This window comes from Scyliorhinus torazame, chromosome 2, assembly GCF_047496885.1.
Source record: "Scyliorhinus torazame isolate Kashiwa2021f chromosome 2, sScyTor2.1, whole genome shotgun sequence".
Classification (NCBI taxonomy): domain Eukaryota; kingdom Metazoa; phylum Chordata; class Chondrichthyes; order Carcharhiniformes; family Scyliorhinidae; genus Scyliorhinus; species Scyliorhinus torazame.
Window position 1 is genome coordinate 298,201,019 of NC_092708.1, and position 16,263 is coordinate 298,217,281.

Sequence of the window (16,263 nt, forward strand, 5' to 3'; positions counted from 1 at the left end):
GATAATCGGCATGGCACGCCCTCCGAGTACGCCACTTTTCTGGGGGCGGAGAATCGCGGAACCAGCGCCGGGCCCGATTTCATGCTGGAAACTGGATTCTCCGCCCCATCACCGAACGTGATTTCAGTGTCAGGGTGCGGAGAATCCAGCCCTGGGACTATGGTGCGGGGTATGGGGGGGAAAGAGTATGTGGGCATGGTGGGGTGCGTCGGGTTCGTGTACCCAGTGCAAACTCACCCGAGCAGCCCAGTGGAGGTTGTTGATCTTCTTGCAGCACTGGGTGCCAGTCCTCCTGGTCATGCTCTGGCTTTTCCTCCCAGGCGGCAGTGGCTGTCTGGTGTCTAACCCTCCTGGAGCCTTGGGGAACAGGACATCCCTCCTGGCCTCCATCGTGTCCAGTAGTCTGCCCAGGTCGCCTTCTCTGAATTGGGGTGCTAGTCTCCTTGGTGCCATGGTTGCGAGTGGAGTGGGGTTGGCTGTGCAGCAGCGGTTAGGTGCTGCTATCACTTGTTAGCAGGGGGCTTGCGAGCGCGATCCCGGGCGAGTCAACTGACAAAGCATGATTTGCGGCGTGAATCCTGTGGGGCCTTGTTAGGTGGACCAATTAATGTTCGATAGCAATGACGGTCTCACAGGTCCGAGCATCAGGAAGCTCACAGCAGTTCCCCCTCGCTACCACACTTAGAAACATTTTCATTAAATCCCGCCGGTAATTCTTTGGCCTGCCTTAAATATCTCAGTGAATTTGATGAGCTTCACAAAGAGTATTTGAAAAGTTATCAATGTTGTGGCTCAGGGAAGACCAACTTTTTATTGCACAGAACCTACGATGACTTCATCACTACAATGGCAGAGCGGCTCAGAAACCAATTCACTAATCAAGTCAAAGATGCCAAATAATATTCCATAATAGTTGATTCAACACCAGATATGGGCCAATCAATCACATGGTTTTGTTAAGGCAGGGTCATGTCTGACCAACTTGATTGAATTGTTCAAAGACATGACCAGATATATAAATGAGGGCAATGCATTTGATGTAGTCCACTTGGAATTTATTACGGTTTTTGACAAGATCCCATGTGGGAGACTGATAGCGAAGGGATCAAAGAAAATTTGCCAAATTTGATCCAGAATTGGCTGAATGGCAGGAAGCAGAGGGTGATGGTCAAGGGTGTTTTTCCAAATGGAAGTCAGTCATTAATACTTGTGGTTTCTATAAATGATTTAGACATGAATGAGGGAGGGTTGATCAGTAGATTCGCGGATGATACGGAAATTAGTGGGGCTTTAAATAGTGAGGGGGATAGCCTTCGATTACAGCAGTATATATTTGGGTTTATCAGATGGACTGATCAGAGGCAAATGGAATTCAATCTGGATAAGTGTGAGGTAATGCACTTGGGTATGACAAAGACGGCAAGGACAGCAGGACCCTGGTCAGCACCGAGGGACAGAGGGACCTTGGAGTGCATGTACAGCGGTCCCTTAAGGTAGCAGGGCAGGTGGACACGGTGGTTAAGAAGGCATATGGTATACTTGCCTTTATTAGCCGAGGCATAGATGTTAAGGCAGGGAGGTTATGCTGGGACTGTATAAAACATTGGTTAGGGCATAGCTAGTGTATTGTGTGCAGTTCTGGAATCCACATTACAGGAGGGACACGATAACACTGGAAAGGATGCAAAGGAGATTTACCAGGATGTTGCCTGGGCTAGAGAGTTTTAGTTATGAAGAGAGGCTGGATAGACTGAGCTTGTTTTCCTTGGAGCAGGGGAGAATGAAGAAGGACATGACTGAGATGTATAAAATTATGAGGGGCATAGATAGGCAAGAAGAAACTTTTCCTCTTGGTGGAGGTATCGATGAGCGGGGCAAAAGTCTAAGATGAGGGACAGGAGGTTTAGAGGGGATGTGAGAAAAAACCTTTTCACCCAGATGGGTGGTCGGAGTCTGGAACTCACTGCTGGAGGGAGAGACCCCCATAAGATTTAAGAAGTATTTAGATGTGCACTTGCAATGCCAAGGCACACGAGGGTATGGGCCAAGTGCTGGAAAATGGAATTAGAATAGTTAGGTGGTTGTTTTGACTGGTGCAGTCGCGATGGGCAAAAAGGCCTTTTCTGTGCTGTGGACCTCTATGACTTAATGACTCTAACCTGAATGAGACTCTGTGATATATACTGAATGGCAGCATGTGCATCTTGTGGATTGGAGTATTTTCTCCTGCTCTGGACTGTCTCATTCTGTCCTCCACTCGCCTATGCTGCAGTGATGTCATTGGCTGATTTTCCCATCTTGTTGCTCATCAGCAAATTCCAAGTGTGCTCTGTTCAAGACACACACATCGCAATATTGATCATCTTTACCGTCATTCTGACACGAGGTAACCTTGGACTTTAATTCAGCAGTTATTCATACAGGCGTGTTTTTACAATTTAAAACGCCATGTGTATTTTTGTGGCTTCCGCCTTTGCATTCTGTGGGGTGAGGGTGGGTGGGGTTGGGAGGTGTGTGAGGTTGGCAGAGGGAGGGGGGGGAGGGGGAGGGGGAGGCCTCAGAAATGTGGATGAGCGCAGGTCCCCAGAGACTGTAAATCCACTTCTGATGCTGGTTCTCCTTAACTAACCTGCATTTTTCCATGTGACTGAATTTAAACTGACAGGCCTGTAGTTGTTGGACTTATCCTTGCACCCATTTTTAAATTTGGGCATTATGTTTGCAGTTCTCCAGTGCTTTGGCACTATCCCTGTGTCTAAGGAGGACTGAAAGATTACGGCCAGTATTTCTGCACTTCCCTAAGTATCCTTGGATGCACCTCGGATGCACCTCATCAAGTCCCAGTGTCTTGTCCATTGGATCTGTAAAGATTTAATCACCTGCTAATGCTCGCATTCCAAGCATTGTCTGGCATCTTTGGATTTGTCTATATATATGTTTCTGGAACATACCTCTTCATTCGCCTGAGGAAGGAGCAGCGCTCCGAAAGCTAGTGATATCGAAACAAACCTGTTGGACTTTAACCTGGTGTTGTAAGACTTCGTACTGTGCTCACTCCAGTCCAACACCGGCATCTCCACATCTTGTCCATTTAAGGGCAGACAGCCTATCCAATACCTCCTCCTTATCAATTTTAAGCTCTTCTAGTGACTGAATGTCCTCCTCTTTCACCTCCTTTTACTATTTATATGCCTATATCAGACTTTGAGATTCCCTTTAAGCTGCCGGTCTCTTTTCATAATCCCTCTTTGCTTTTCTTACTTGCATTTTCACCTCTTTTCTGAACCTTCTGTATTCCGTCTGGTTCTCAATTATATTTTCTACCTCACATCCGTCACCTGCACATTTCTTCTTATTTTTCTCCATTTCTATCTCCGTTTAAAGATCACCCATTGTTCAGCTACCATTTTTCCTGCCAATCCTTAGCTCCAATTTATTCATCCCACTGTTCCATTCTTGCTCAAAGGTTAAAGTGTGAGGGTAAATTACACAAGCAAGATTGCATTCCCTAGAATTTAGAAAATTTTGACTTAACCAAACTTTCCATGGCAAACTGATGAAACAGATTTTGGGGACTTAAGGACAATGGGGTAGGGTCGAAAAGTTAAGAGCCAGGCCTTTCATGAGTGATGTTAGGAAAACGTCTACATGCAAAGTATGAAGTGATTCATATTGGAAGGAAAAATGAGGGTCACTGTCTGGGAGGAGTCTGAACTTTCTCCCTGTGTCTGCGTGGGTTTCCTCCGGGTTCTCTGCTTTCGTCCCACAAGTCCCGAAAGACATGCTGTTAGGTGAATTGGACATTCTGAATTCTCCCTCTGTGTACCGAATGTGGCAACTAGAGGCTTTTCACAGTAACTTCATTGCAGTGTAAATGTAAGCCTCGTTGTGACAATAAAGATTATTATTATAAGAGAGGCAATAAAAAGGGTGCAATTCTAAAGGAAGTGTAGGAGCAGAGGAACCTGGGGGTATATCTGCGCAAATCATTGCAAATGGCAGGATGGGATGAAGAAGCGGTTAATAAAGCATTTGGGGTTTGGGGATTTATAAATATGGTAATCGAGTACAAAAGCATGTAAGTTATGTTTCACTTGTAAAAGCACTGGTGCAGCTTCAACTGGAGTCCTGAATCCAGTTCTGGGGACCATGTTAGGAAGGAGGCGAAGGCATGGGAGAGGGTGATGTAAAAAAGATTTACAAAATAGTTCCAGAGATGAAGAACATTACTTACGTGAATGGATTGGAGAAGCTGGAGTTGTTCTCCTTGGAGAAGTGAACATTAAGAGGAGATTTCAAAGAGGTGTTCAAAATTATGAGGGGTCTGGGCAGGAGAAATAGAGAGAACTTGTTTCAATTGCCAGATGAATCAAGATCCAGATATGATAATAATCGCTTATTGTCACAAGTAGGCTTCAATGAAGTTACTGTGTTACTCCCCTAGTCGCCACATTCCGCCGCCTGTTCGGGGACGCCAGTACGGGAATTGAACCCACGATTCTGCCTTGTTCTGCATTACAAGCCAGCTGTTTAGCCCACTGTGCTAAACCAACCCCTAGATAGACAAAGGAAGCATCAGCAACATGCTTTTCCAAGATCAACCATGACAGCTGGTTATTCAAACTCCACCAGGAGAATGCTTTGCACCAATTTGCAGATATATTTTACCCTCACATTAGAGAGGTAATAACATTCGAGGCTCAAGTCAATGGATGCTGAAACACCTTTGAATATCAAATCTCCCACAACCACTGCATTTTACTGTTCCGCTCAACCTTGTGCAGCCATTTAATAAAAATGGGTTTGGAAGTGCTATACCCGCAGATGACTCCTGAACTACTTCTTTCTTCTTCCTACCCTGTAGGATGGCCACTCACTTAGTATTCTGGAATCTCTATGGCTGCAGGATGATCGCCTCCGTGCGATCCAGGAAGTTTTCATTCTCCGATGTGCGCTGAAGTTATAGCAGCCATTCCTCAACTTCAGAGACCCTGAGCAGTCAAAGGCATTTCTTGCATACGTAGTTGCTAAAGGCACACTAAGCATTCTGAAGTTCCCACATGGCACAGGATGAATAAACAACAAATCTAAACTGTCCCGCTTTAACATTGTTACGGTCTGTTTACCTGAAGTTTAGTTTAATCATTGACTTATATTGTATTTCCAGTTAATAATCCCTTATTTAGATATTTAGATAAATCCACATATTTAAATATTAAAATACAAATATATAAAGCACATAGGTCAAGATATTAACAAGGATGGGTTACATAGGTAGGGATGTGTGGAGGGGGCTAAGTGGGGAGGAGCAATATTCCACATGGGAAACTTGGAACTAGCTAGAGGACCAGGATGGTTTCAACCATACACCTATGGTGAAAGGTCTGTTCCTGAGGGATGGTGGGGTAGCAGAGGGGAGGTGGTATTCCAATTGCCAATCCTAGGAGTCTTTATATAGGCCAGGGGTTTGGGTAGTGGGATCTCAAGTGGTGCTGGGGGAAAGCATCCCTATTCCTCCTGGCCCACAAGCAGTGCTGTGAAGAAACTCACTTTTCCTCCAAAGCTGCCTGCATCTCGCTTCAGCTGTCAGGTTAACTGAGCACTGAGCAGCCCAGTCACTCACTGTAAAGCCTGCAAACCAAGATAGGTCAGAGAATTTAAACTGCCAATCCACTTCCTAGGAGCAGGTTGACTGCGGACCCCTTGTCCTGCCATTTTAAAATCCAGAAGTGGATGGATGGGATTAAGGTTCAAATCCTTTTAATTTTAACCATCCAACCTACCCACATTGGAATTCCCCTTTTAGCATCAACTTCCAAGGTTGCACTGCAGTTTTTCTGTGTTATCTGCAACTTCACTTATCGATTTGTTTTATATGTTTCACAGCACTCTCCGAATCTGCTACTCTAGTTTCTCAATTTTATTACAAAATTAATTAATGTATTTTGATGAATTTTAAGTCATGTATACATTTCCCCCAGTGTAATCGATATTGATGACACCTTAATCAGTCAAAGAAAGCTAAATAATTAAACTTAGAAGTCTTATGTCACACTGCATTTGTACACTTAGTCATTTACAACATAATACAACCAAATAACAAACTTACTGTATCCACATCTAGGCTTTTGTTCAGTGTTTCGAAGCCACTGGACTCATTACTCCTTCTGTTGATTTTGTCTGGTATATTGTAACAACAAACTGTGCTGTAATTTTGGAAAAGTACATTTTTCATGACATTCAACTTTAAGCTAATAGAAAGTATCACTCTGTTATGGTTCACCTACCTCACTTTTACTGCTATAACTGTAGCCAAACACTCTCTCCAAGAGTCCTTTGATCTTCTGGTCTGAAGCAGTCTGGGAGGTGCTGTGGCTACCAGACCGCAGTGAAGCAATGATTTCATCAACAGATTTTGCCTTAGCTGTAAATGTTTGCTGTGCTGCGGTCAGAGACTGCTCCGGCTTGCTCAGTTGGAAGTTTCTTTCATATATTTTTGGTGCATCTGGCATTGCTATATATTTAGCCTCTTTCAACAGATCTGAAGAAGACCTCACACCTAGAGAATGAATGGAATGAGCACGATTTTCTTCATCAATTGGGACACCTGTAGCATCTGATGGTATTTGTTCCATCACAGGAGATTTGTTGAGGTTTTCCTTTTCATTATTTTGTTCAGTTCTATCAGGAGGGAGACGTTGACGACTTCCATCTTTTTTACTTTTAATTTTAATGTTCGAAGCAGAAATTTTGCCCTTCTTTGTAAGAGGAGGAGGTGTTTTTGGTGTAGAAGGCTTAAATGTACCAAAAAGTTTTGAAAAATTAGGTTTTGGTGGTGGTTCAGGTCTCTTTGACATAGACAGACCTGCAGCAGTACCTGCAATTGGAGCTATTGCTGACTTGAAAACAAACGGTTTCCTACCATCTACTTCATGTAGTTCTGTGCCTCCCACCATTTTCTTTTTGCTAGCTGAATGTCCCTTATCCACACCCAACCTCTTACTGTTTATTCTAGAGGCAGTTTTAGCTACTTCAGTTGGTACCCGAGAGCTATATTCAATATAATTTATTGAAATCTCTTTTATTTTTGTATCTTCAGGTATTTCCACAGGACTGATAGTTATCCGGGTAAACTTTTCTTGTACAGGATTTCCCGCTGTTGAGAGCGCAGCACTCGATGTCTGCCTCAAATGGAGAAAGTCTGGTTGCGATTTCTTATGTAAACCATCCAGCTCTTGTGTTTCCTCAGAACCATGTGAAACCAAATGCTTCTGCGTCTCAGACATTTCTGGAGTTTACGTTATGGATCTGTGGGGATGGAAGCCATTCATTTAATTCTGCACTGCACATGCATTGTCTACATTATTTGTGCACCTGTAAGACAGTGACATAATGAATGTACAACAGCTTCAAAACTAAACTAGACACATAAATAGATAAACGTCAGTTAATTGCGTTTAGTTCTACTTGTTCTCCAAATTAGAATACTTTTCACACAAATTTCAGCTTCATGATACCCCAGACCCCCCACAGCCATGGACAATGCAACCGCCCGCAGATATGGGCATCACTCACCCCCCAAGTGAGCACCCCCCCCACTTTTAGGGCCCCCCCTCTTTCAGGACTACCCTCCTGCACCGCACCCCCCCCCCCGCAACATTCAATACGTCCCTTCATGCCTCCCTTCACCACCCCCCACCCCGCCCTTCATAACCCACTTTCACCCCCCCCTCAGGCCCCAGCCCTTGGTGGTGTCAACCTGGCACACTGGCACTGCCACTCTGGCATCAAGGCAGTAGCCCAACACCCTGACAGTGCTAACATGGCACCTTGGCAGTGTTACATTGGCACTGCCTGCGTGCCCGAGTGCCAGGGGCAGTGCCCCCTATCCCCAGCCACCCGGGTGAGCTACAATGGCCTCCAAGACCCCAGGAGTGACCATCACACCTGGTGTCTGCCTGTGGAGACTAGTACCCTAATCGGCACCCAGGTGAGGCTTTGCCGGAGGGACCTGTGACTCCCGGGAGACTTTGGCCTCAAACAGGCAAGGGACGGCACAGCGGTGCAGTGGTTAGCACTTTTACCTCACAGAGCCAAAGACACAGGTTCGATCCTGGCCCCGGGTCATTGTGCGAACTCCACACGGACATTCTCCCCGTGTCTGCGTGGGTCTCACCCCCACAACACAAAGATGTGCAGGGTAGGTGAATTTGCGATGTTAAATTGCTCCTTAATTGGAAGAAAAAGAATTGCGCACATTAAATTTTAAAAAATAACAAGCTATTCATCTTCAAATGTCTGGATCACACCTTCACTGGGCACCATGTGTTGGGTGACTCGCGTGTGTTTTTGGGCCCACGCAAACCCTCATTTGGGTCACTCCCATGATGCTTCTGGTGCAACGGGATGAGCGATGGGCACAACAGGGTGACAAAATTATGCCCCAAGTGTGGGTGAATAAAAGCATGGATCTCACCCCAAAAAAGTGAGAAACAACCTACCAAACCCACCCAAAATGACACATGTTTTGGTGAATTGCGCCCTATGTTCCCCGCCGGACATAAATCACTTCTGGTTTGCGCTGGTGCATGGAGCAACATCCAGAAGTGATTCACTTTCCCCTACCGTGCAAATTTATGCATGGCTGGGAGCGCAAAGGATTCCGCTCCAAATCCCATTTTGGGCAAGCATCCCAATAGGATGGTCCGGTGGCTGCCCCCCCCCCCTCCTCCTCTCAGCACGCATGCATGAGGGTGACCCAACTCCCCATCACAGACCCCCACCAGACTCCCCCATGAGACACCCCACAAGGCCCCCCCCCCCACCAGACCATCCCACCAGAGACCCACAGAAAACCCCCATCAGAACCCCCACCAGACCCACCCCATATCAAAGACCCCCATATGAGGATACCCCCATCAGAGATTCCCCCCCAACATCAGAAACTCCCCCCAATCAAAGATCCCCCCCCCCCATATCAGAGACCCACCCAAAAATCAATCACCACTGCCTGGAAGTTAAATAGCAGTCCAGCAGAAACAGTGAAAAATTATTGCTTGAACATAGAAGAGGGCATTCGGCCCATTGAGTCTGCACCGAACCCACTTAAGCCCTCACTTCCACCCTATCCCCGTAACCCAATAACCCCTCCTAACCTTTTTGGTCACTAAGGGCAATTTTATCATGGCCAATCCACCTAACCTGCACGACGTTGGACTGTGGGAGGAAACCAGAGCACCCGGAGGAAACCCACGCAGATATGGGGAGAACGTGCAGACTCCGCACAGACAGTGACCCAGCAGGGAATCGAACCTGGGACCCTGCCGCTGTGAAGCCACAGTGCTTATTCACTTGTCCCTTACATCTGCTGCCTCAGACAGATGTCTGGAAAGCAGCAGCTGTTAGAATGCCAAAACACATCACAAGGCTTTAAACCCCCTTAGATATTTTTTATCAGCAAGTCTTCTATTCATTTTCAAAGAGAAATAGTCTTTATTAGGCTGCATTTGACAGATATTTTCATTTCCTTTCACGCTTGAATGCATCTCAAGTACCTGTGTAGCATTATATACCGTATATTTCACCCACTGCCTATGGTTTTGTATTTTCATTATGTATCCTCATGTATTTATCATATGTTCTATTTTTTCCTGTCTGGAGTGAACTGCCTGGACTCTACGCAGAACAATATTTTTCACTGTACCTAGGTACATGGGACAATAAATCTAAATCTAAAATCTAAAAAATGTTTTTAAATCTAACTGCCACATTTATAAACAACTAAGAGTTAAATGCTTTCACTTCTTCATTTTCTCAGCAGAATGGACTTAACTGCATTTGTTGTGGTCAGGGGCTGTTAATCACAGCTAGATTTTATGGGGGTCTCTGATATGGGGGATTCTCTAATTTGGATGGGGTTCGCTGATATGGGGGGTCACTGGAATGGGGGTTCGTTGTTGGGGAGGTCTGGTGGGGTTCTCTAATGGGGGTGTCTCTAATGGGGGTTCTGGTGGGGGGTCCAATGGGGATCTCTGATGGGGGATCTGGTGAGGGTCTCTGACGAGGGGGTCTGCTGGGGGGGTCTGATGGGGGTGGCTAGATGTTGGGGTGGGCAGAATTTGTGTTGTGGGGGAGGGGTCCCTTCAATGGACTTTGGGGGCACTTACCTTAAATACCTACCTCCTTGGCCTACCACGAGATCCACAGTTTCAGGGCTACACTGACAAATACATGCACCAATCCATGTCCACTTGAATCCCAGCTGAGAGGTTCGGAGCATCACGGAGGCATGGTGAATCCACTGTCCATCCCATTAAGAGGATGCAAATGGGTTCAAATAACCCATTTGTATCCTCCTGCTGGCATGGGGCGGGAAGCTTGATGCCGCTGCCAGCGGGAGACCAGAGTACCGGAATGGTGCCAATCCTGTTTTTCCCTGACATGAGAATCTCGGCCACATCGGCAACTCTGCTACTGGTGGCAGGGAAGCCCCACCCCCATATTTCAGGCCATTTATGTTTACTTTCAACCACAGAAGGTTAGATACCATGAAGGCAATTGAGGAAACAAGAAATAGGTGGCTTGATTCTGAAATGAATTACACCCAGAATGTTGTTCAAATGCTCAAACTTTTCTTTGCTTAAAAATTATGTTAAAACGTCATACAATCGGGCAGCAGTGGTTAGCACTGCTGCCTCAGGCTCCGAGGTCCCAAGTTACATCCCGGCTCTGGGTCACTCTCATGTGGAGTTTGCACATTCTCCCCATGTTTGCGTGGATTTCGCCCCCACAAATTAAAGATGAGCAGGATAGATGGATTGGCCACGCTAAATTGACCCTTAATTGGAAAGAATGAATTGGGTACTGTAAATTTTTTTTTTAAACTTTATAGAATCAACAGTGCAGAAGGAGGCCATTTGGCCCATCAAGTCTGCACCAGCTCTTGGAAAGAGCACCCTACTTAAGCCCACACTCCCCCCTATCACCGTAACCCAGTAATCCCAGCTACCTTTTTTTGGACACTAAAGGCAATTTATCATGGCCAATCCACCTAACCTGCACATCTTTGGACTGTGGGAGGAAACTGGAGCACCCGGAGCAAACTCACGCAGACTCCGCAGAGACAGTGACCCAAGCTGGAAATCGAACCTCGGACCCTGGAGCTGTGAAGCAACTGTGCTAGCCACTGTGCTACTGTGCTGCCCAAAACTTGTCAAGAGGTAAACGATATCTGTTCAAGATAGTTTTTAAATTTGGTTTAAAAATAGGCATTAAATCTAATGAAATGGTTCAAATATTTTTATTTATTTGGATAACAGTACAAATAGTAAACTAGCCAACCTCAGTTAAAGCAGAATCTTTAAAGATGGAGTTCCTTTCCCCTTTTATACGCTCAGGAATGTTGGGTTTTGTGCAGGAAATGGCTGAGGAAACTCCACTATCATTAATGGTTACTCCTTCTTAAAAACTGTAAAACAAATAGCTCTGAGTTGCTTGTCCATGAGGTCTCTGAGAAACAGTGAAGTCTTGTACTATTGTGTAGGTGAAGCTTTGATAACAAGAAGTCACTGGACAAATGTATCATTAAAATCAACGCAGGTATTTTTTAAGCTGCCTCTGCTCACTGGGATGCTGAGAATAGTTTATTTTCTAATTTATGTTGCATGACTTGTGTTATGGTCCACTGCCCAGGAATACTAACCATATCATAAGCAGCCCCAAGCAATAATTCCATCCCTTGGATTGCTTTTGAGAGATTATAGTATGGTTATTTTCCCAGTTCAGTAATTATGTAGCTAAGGTTCAATACATCAAATTCTCGAGTGGTGGCCGTCAGTCCAAGATAGGAGCGAGTTCCAAAGGTAGCCACAATAATTCAGTTGTTAATAATAATAATCTCAATAACATATTCTATTCTCATGGAATTTGAATTACGATATCGATATCCATTTGTCCTTCAGGCTGAAGTGCGGATAAATACTAGCAAAGATTTGGACCATCATGGATTTTGGTAAAAAGATGCGCAATCGACAGTAGCAGCGCGATTATTTAGGCATCAGACTCATGTTCGAGGCCCGAGGCCTCAAGGTATAGATTGAATTTCTGCTTGAAGACCCGCCAGTTGGCGCCAAGGTTCCCGGAGATCCGGAGCTGTGGATGTGCCTGGATCTTTTCCATGCCCCTGGAAGGCAGTTGCTGGTCGTCAGTGAATTTTCGAAGGTAAATTACTTAGAAGCAGTAACCACTCCTGGTACCATGTCGTGTTGTTCACCCTGGGGTAACACGGACTGCAACACGATGCAGTTAAATGATCAAGCATACACCAAACGTAGTCGTTGGTTCAATAAGATTTATTGAACTTCAGCAACAAAGCACACAGCTGCCTGTGGGTTGACTCTCTACTATTCTAAGTAAACTAACATTAATTATCTAGACCAGACTAGCTCTGATCCACATGTAGAAGGTGTTGAATGATTTGTACACCCTGACTGTCACAACAGTTGGCACCAGTGGAAAGAGGCAGAGTGCTGATGCCTCGTGTGTTTTATAGTTGGAAGCCCCCCTCTGGTGTTCTGTCTGGTAATTGGTCGTGTTCTGTTCTGTATGTTGATTGGCTCACCTGGGCGCCTGTCACTGCCTGCTTTTACCTCATGATGTGCATGGGTGCATATTATGACAATCCGGCCACTGTAATGTGAGCCCGGTGAATGACCTTGAATTGTATCAGGCTGAGCCTGACATATGTTGTGGATGCGTTGACTATACTCAACGCGTCTGCGCAGAGACCATCCTCTCTCTCTCCTCCCAACTCCTCTTACCACTTGCGCTTCAGCTCCTCAGTCTGCATCAACCTCTGACTCCATGAGTTCCCTGTAAATGTCAGAGACCCTCCCATCTCCCACCCACACTCCAGAAACTACCTCGTCCTGTATCCCCCTTGGTGGTAGGAGCGGGAAGGTTGAAACCTGCCTGCGTAGGAAGTCCCGCACCTGCAGGTACTTAAATTAGTTTCTCCTCGCCAATCCAAATTTCTCCTCCAGCTCCCTCAGGCTAGGAAAGCTGCCTTATATAAACATATCCCCCATCCTCTCAATCCCTGCTCTCTGCCATCTCCGAAACCCCCTGTCCATCCTTCCCGGGGCAAGCCGGTGATTATTACAGATTGGAGACCACACCAATGCTCCCTCCGCTCCCACATGCTTCCTCCATTGCCCACAGACCCTCAGGGCCACCACCACCACGGGGTTGGTGGAGTACCGTGCCGGCAGGAACGACAGAGGCGCTGTTATCAATGCCCAGTAGCTGGTGCCTTTGCATGAAGCCGCCTCCACACGCTCCCATAACGACCTTCCCCCACCACCCACTTGCTGATGTTCGCCACCCAATAATAATTACTGAAGTTTCGGCAGCGCCAGCCCGCCCTTGCCCCGGCGTGCCGCAAGCATCCCCTTTTCTAATCGCGGGATCTTGCCCGCCCATACAAAGCCAGTGATTAACTTATTGACCCGTTTAAAAAAAGGACCGCGGAATAAAGATGGGGAAACAGTGAAATACAAAAAGGAATCTCGGGAGGACCGTCATTTTCACTGTCTGCATCCTCACAGCTAGTGACAATGGGACACGTCCCATCTCCGAAAATCGGCTTTCATTTGCTCTTACCAGTCAGGCCAGATTTAGCTTGTGCAGCCATTCCCATTCCCGCGCCACCTGGATGCCTAGGTATCGAAAGCTTCCCCGTGCCACTCTAAACGGCTGTTCCCCCAGTCGCCTCTCCTGCCCCCTTGCCTGGACCGCAAACATCTCACTTTTCCCCATATTTAGTTTATACCCCGAAAACCAGCCGAATTCCCCCAGAATCCTCATAATTTCTTCCATCCCCTCTAATGGGTCCGATACATACAGGAGCAGGTCGTCTGCATAAAGCGAGACTCTGTGTTCCACTCTCACCCAGACTAGCCCCTCGTGGCTCTCAGCACAATTGCCTGCGGCTCTATGGCTAACGCGAACAATGGTGGGGAGAGGGGGCATCCCTGTCTCGTCCCCCGATGCAGCCTAAAATTGTCCGATGTTGTCTTATTCGTCCGTACAGGACCCTGATACTACAACCTGACCCAGTCAATAAAGCCCCGCCTAAATCCAAACCATCCCAGTACCTCCCACAGATATCCCCATTCTATCTAATCAAAGGCCTTCTCTGCGTCCATTGCGACCACTACCTCCAGCTCCCTACCTTCCGGGAGCATCATGACCACATTTAACAACCTTCTGACATTGGCCACCAACTGCCTTCCCTTAACAAACCCCGTCTGGTCCTCCCCAATAACGTCCGGAACACAATCCTCAAACCTAGAGGACAAGATTTTGGCCAGCAGTTTGGCATCCACATTCAATAGCGAGATCAACCTATAGGACCCACACAGCTCCGGGTCCTTGTTCCGCTTCAGGATCAATGAGATCATGGCCTGTGACATCGCCGGGGGAAGCACCCCACGCTCCCTTGCCTCATTGAATGTACTCATCAACAGCGGCCTCAATATCCCAGAGACCTTTTTATAGAACTCCACTGGGTACCCATCCGGCCCCGGGGCTTTACCCGACTGCAGGGCCTTCAGACCCTCCACTATCTCTGCCAACCCGATCGGTGCCCCCAGCCCTTCTACCAACCCACCGTCCACCTTCGGGAAATTCAGACCCCCTAAGAAGTGCCTCATCTCCTCCGGCCCTGCTGGGGGTTCTGACCTGTACAGCCTACTGCAAAACTCCTTGAACGCCTTATTCACCCCTGCTGAGTCTCCAACCAGGCCCCCGTCGCCATCCTTTACTTTCCCTATCCCCCTGGCTGCCTCCCTCTTTCTAAGCTGCTGTGCAAGCATTCTGCTGGCCTTCTCCCCATGCTCATAGATCGCCCCCCTCACCTTCCTCAGCTGATCTACCACTCTCCCTGTAGTTAACAAGCCAAACTCCGCCTGTAGCCTCCGTTGTTCCCTTAAAAGCCCTGCCTCTGGGGTCTCCGCATACTTTTTGTCGACCTGCAGTATCTCTTTATCAGTCGGTCTGTCTCTGCTCTGTCTACCTTCTCCCTGTGGGCCCGTATCGAGATCAGCTCCACTCTAACCACCGTCTTCAATGCCTCCCAGACCACCGCTGCCGAAACTTCACCCGTGTCGTTGACTTCCAGATAGTTCTGAATACATTTCCTCAGCCGCCCGCACACCTCTTTATCTGCTAAAAGTCCCACGTCCAGCCTCCAGTGCAGGCGTTGGCCACTCTCCTTGCTAACCTGTAGGTCAACCCAGTGCGGGGCATGATCTGAGATTGTGATCCCCAAATACCCAGTGTCCCCCACCCCCGTCAGTAGAGCCCTGTTCAAAATTTAAAAAATTAATCATGGAGTACACTTTATGCATGTGTAAGTAGAAGGAAACCTCCTTCACTCTCGGCTGCCCAAATCTCCATGGGTCCACTCCCCCATCTGCTCCTTCAACCTCTTTAGCTCCTTTGCCATTGCTGGCACCCTGCCCATCTTTGAGCTCGACCGGTCTAAATCATGGTCAATAACTGTGTTGAAGTCATCTCCCATGACCAACTTATGCGGGATCTTCCCCAGCATCCTCATTATAAACTCCACATCATCCCAATTTGGCGCGTACACATTTACTACTACCACCTGCACCCCCTCCAGTTTTCCACTGACCATAATGTACCGGCCTCCCACATCCATAACTATTCTTCCCGCCTCGAACACCACTCACTTATTAATCAGGATCGCGACCCCTCTAGTCTTCGAGTCCAGCCCCAAGTGAAAAACCTGTCCAACCCATCCCTTCCTTAATCTGATCTGATCAGCTACTCTAAGGTGCGTCACCTGTAGCATTGCTATATCCGCCTTCAGTCCCCTCAGATGCGCGAACACGAATGCCCTCTTAACCGGTCCATTTAATCCTTTTACATTCCAGGTGATCAGCCTAGTTGGAGGGGCTCATCGCTCCCCCCTCACTTCGCTGATCAGCCATCACCTTTCTTGGTCCATTCTCCAGCCCGTACCCCACGCCTCCACCAGCCCGCCCCCAGGCAGCCTCTGCCGCCGACCTCCTTTCTGTCCCTCAGCAACAGTCGCTCCCTCGTCAGCAGAACATTTTCCCCCCCAGTAACAGCACTATGTAAACCAACCCTGTCGGTAAGCATAACATCTGCTCACCCCCACTGCGCTTCCGTGAGCTAGCCTGCCCAGCCAGCTTGGTGACCACCGCCCATGGCGCCAGA

At 47.2% G+C, this 16,263-nt stretch overlaps 1 protein-coding gene across 1 annotated transcript in view; it reads right to left on the reverse strand.

Moving 5' to 3' along the window:
- Positions 1-16,263, reverse strand: part of ttc6 (tetratricopeptide repeat domain 6) — a 554,053-nt gene that overhangs the window by 521,645 nt on the left and 16,145 nt on the right. The window contains exon 2 of the mRNA XM_072488749.1: positions 6,288-7,308. Coding sequence (XP_072344850.1) covers positions 6,288-7,286 — 999 coding nt within the window. The 5' untranslated portion in view covers positions 7,287-7,308. The remainder of the gene's footprint in view (positions 1-6,287; positions 7,309-16,263) is intronic.